The sequence below is a fragment of the Gekko japonicus genome, unplaced genomic scaffold (genome assembly GCF_001447785.1).
Source record: "Gekko japonicus isolate JY-2015 unplaced genomic scaffold, Gekko_japonicus_V1.1 scaffold2514, whole genome shotgun sequence".
Lineage (NCBI taxonomy): Eukaryota > Metazoa > Chordata > Lepidosauria > Squamata > Gekkonidae > Gekko > Gekko japonicus.
In genome coordinates, this window is record NW_015168122.1 from 227,832 (window position 1) to 230,812 (window position 2,981).

At 48.2% G+C, this 2,981-nt stretch overlaps 1 protein-coding gene across 1 annotated transcript in view; it reads left to right on the forward strand.

Annotated features, from left to right (window-relative positions):
- Nucleotides 1–2,981, forward strand: part of LOC107113547 (membrane-spanning 4-domains subfamily A member 4A-like) — a 14,268-nt gene that overhangs the window by 3,518 nt on the left and 7,769 nt on the right. Inside the window, exon 2 of the mRNA XM_015414894.1 lies at nt 2,047–2,221. Coding sequence (XP_015270380.1) covers nt 2,111–2,221 — 111 coding nt within the window. The 5' untranslated portion in view covers nt 2,047–2,110. The remainder of the gene's footprint in view (nt 1–2,046; nt 2,222–2,981) is intronic.

Consider the following 2,981-nt stretch of genomic DNA (forward strand, 5'->3'; position numbering starts at 1 on the left):
AAGTAGACTGTGTGTCCCCCACCCCCCAAAGTGCTGGTATGTTTTCTAAGGCTCAGCGCAGGGCGACAGTCTGAGGCCAGGTCTACCAATATACTGCCTTGGGGTGGGTAGACCTGTTCTCCAGAATCCAGGCCTACCAATAGAGTGAAAAGGGGCAGGAAGACCCGTTCTCCAGAGGCCTGATCTACCCCCATCGAGGACAACATTTTCCATAATGAAATTTGACTTGATTCTGTGTTCTCTTATAACGTTTAGATTATTCATAAAAGGTAGTTTAAATACAGTTTTAAATAATTCATGCTGAGATTTTTGCAAGGTTATGGAAATAATCTAAACAACTAACCTAGCGGTTCGAAAGCAAGTAGATAAATAGGTACCACTTCAGTGGGAAGGTAACATGACCACGGAAACGGAGATGAGCACCGCAACCCTGGAGTTGGATTCGACTGGCTTTCGAGCAAGGGAACCTTTACCTTTACCTTTACCATAATACAGGCTCCCTCACAACTTTAATGCTACTAGCCCTTTTCATTCACGAGGTAGAATTTTTGCTCACACCACTGTGGAGCTTAGAGGGAACATCGGTGGTGGTGGGGGTAAAGCTGTTGGGTGAACAAACACGCCCCTTAGAGGTGGTGGCCACAACCAGGAAAATGAAAAAATAAGGGCTTTATCAAGGGCTACCAATCTCCAGCAGGGGCCTGGAGTTCTCCTGGAATTACAACTGATCTCCAGACTACAGAGATCAGTTCCTCTGGAGAAAACAGAGAGTGAAATCTACGGCCTTACACTCCACAGAGGCCCCCTCCCCAAAGCACACCCTCCCCAGGCTCCACCCCCAAACCTCCAGGGGGTGTCTATTTTTCCAGCACATCCTTGTTAAATGAAGGATTCTGCCTGTGGGACCACCCACTCATTAACACGGAGTGCCAGGGTGTGTCATGGTGTCTCGTGCACTGTACCAGCTCTCAACTTCCTGGTATTACGCACAGAGTAGAAAAAAGGGGTTGCGGGGAGGAAGGCATGCTTAGGGATGCAACGAGGATTCCAGACAGAACTCGTAACTGTGCTGAGCAACTGCTATTTAGGCCAGATTAATTAACAAAAATATGTCCTCTCTGTGGCTGCCAGACTCCCTTCTCACCTGCCTGCTAGCCCAGTGACCCCAGGTGTCAGGGTTTGATAGTCAGGTCACACAACACAGCGCTTCATAAGAAGAATTCTGTTTATTGCTTTTCCAGGACCAGGGCTATTTTGGGGCAGGGACGCACAGGAACGGAGTTCCGGCTGGCTCCTGAGTTGGCCACGCCCAGCAGGAACTCATGAGCATAATAGACCACACCCAACAGCAGAAACCCATTAGGATTGGCTACATTAGGGGTGTGTGGCCTAACATGCAAAGGAGTTCCTGCTACAAAAAAAGCCCTGGGTTTTGACAACAAACAAGGTAAACAGAATAAGAAGCAAAAGGTGGGTGTGGCTGGATGTCCACACTTCTAGTAACATGGGGGTGTGGCCTAATAAGCTAATGAGCTGTGCTGTCAGGGGTGTGGCCTAATATGCTCATACGTTTCTGCTGTTGGGTGTGGCCTATTATGCTAACGAGTTCCTGCTGGTCTTTTTCTACCCAAAAAAGCCCTGTCCAGGACTATGACACGTGTACTGCTCTCCTGAGAACGGCCAGACATCCCGACTTATACTACATTCAAAACACACCTTGGAAGAGCAAAAGCCAATAAAGAGAGCCCCTGCGCGCGGGGAAATTAAGTGTCCAAAAATAAGCGTGCAAAAAGCAGAGCTGTTAGTTCCCAGCAACGTAATTGCAGCGAAAGCATCCCAAGGTCAGGAAAGCAGATAATGCAGAGACAGGGTAGCTTGTTAGGTGCGAGATCAAAACGGCGAAGGGCCTCCCAGCACATTCCCGAGAACTGACATCAGGTCACCCGGGTCCCTGTCCTAGAGCTGTGACTCCCGATACAAGAAGTGGATCCAACTTGAAAATATTTGCTCTAATTTCTCTCCCCTCCATTTCTCCCTCTCCTTCAGCTCTTCTGAATCCAAGCATCTGTTCCAGACCCTAATTCCCATCATAACTTTCTCACCAGCTGCTATGGACCTAAACAACCCAGCGACACTGGAGTCCATCTCAAACAGCATCATACGGCCTTCTGTGTCACGGCCACTGAAGAATTTGTATAGGGGTGAACCAATGGCCCTGGGGGTAAGTAAGGGAAAGCCCTAGCATGCCACAAGAGATAACTACTTAACCCAGGCTCCTTCCCTCACTCAGGAAGTGCCTGTTGTGTCTCTGTATGACTAATGTCTCTGTACCTTCCTCTTTTCCATCAGTCTCCATTGTGGGCATCCCTGCTTCAGGTATAAGGGGATCATTTAATTATCCCTGATGTAAACACACAGCAGAATCACATGCTGTCTGAGAAAGCTGCATGTTGCACCCCTGAATGAGTTCTGTACCAGTCTTTTATATAAAATGAAATTACATTGAATCACGTAACAGTTTAATCTCCTCCTTCCTCCCATAGCTCAGCATGTTGTCTATGGTTCTTCCCTTTTATTTTCATAAGTTAGGCTGAGGGGAAAAAATATTGGCCCAGCATCATGGTCAAGTGAAGGTTTGAATCTGAGACTCCATAGGCCTAGATGATCTCTCCAAGTGGTGTTCCAAATGCTGCGCCAGCCAGATGTGCCATTTGGCTGCATCTTGTCCCAGGACATCTCCAGCCACCACCTAAAGGCTGGCAACCCTGAGATGCTCTCCCACTGAGCCACGGCCCTACCCCTCAAGGAAGAGCAGAGTGATGGGGCTGAGCTGAAGTCCTTGTTTCTGCTACAGATGTTGCCTTCTCAGCAGGGGTCATTTTGCAGAAAAAGAGGTGCAGGAGCTCATTAGCATAACTTATTAGCATAACTTATTTGCATATGCCACACCCCCTGACATCACCGGAAGTGTGTCAGAAGGC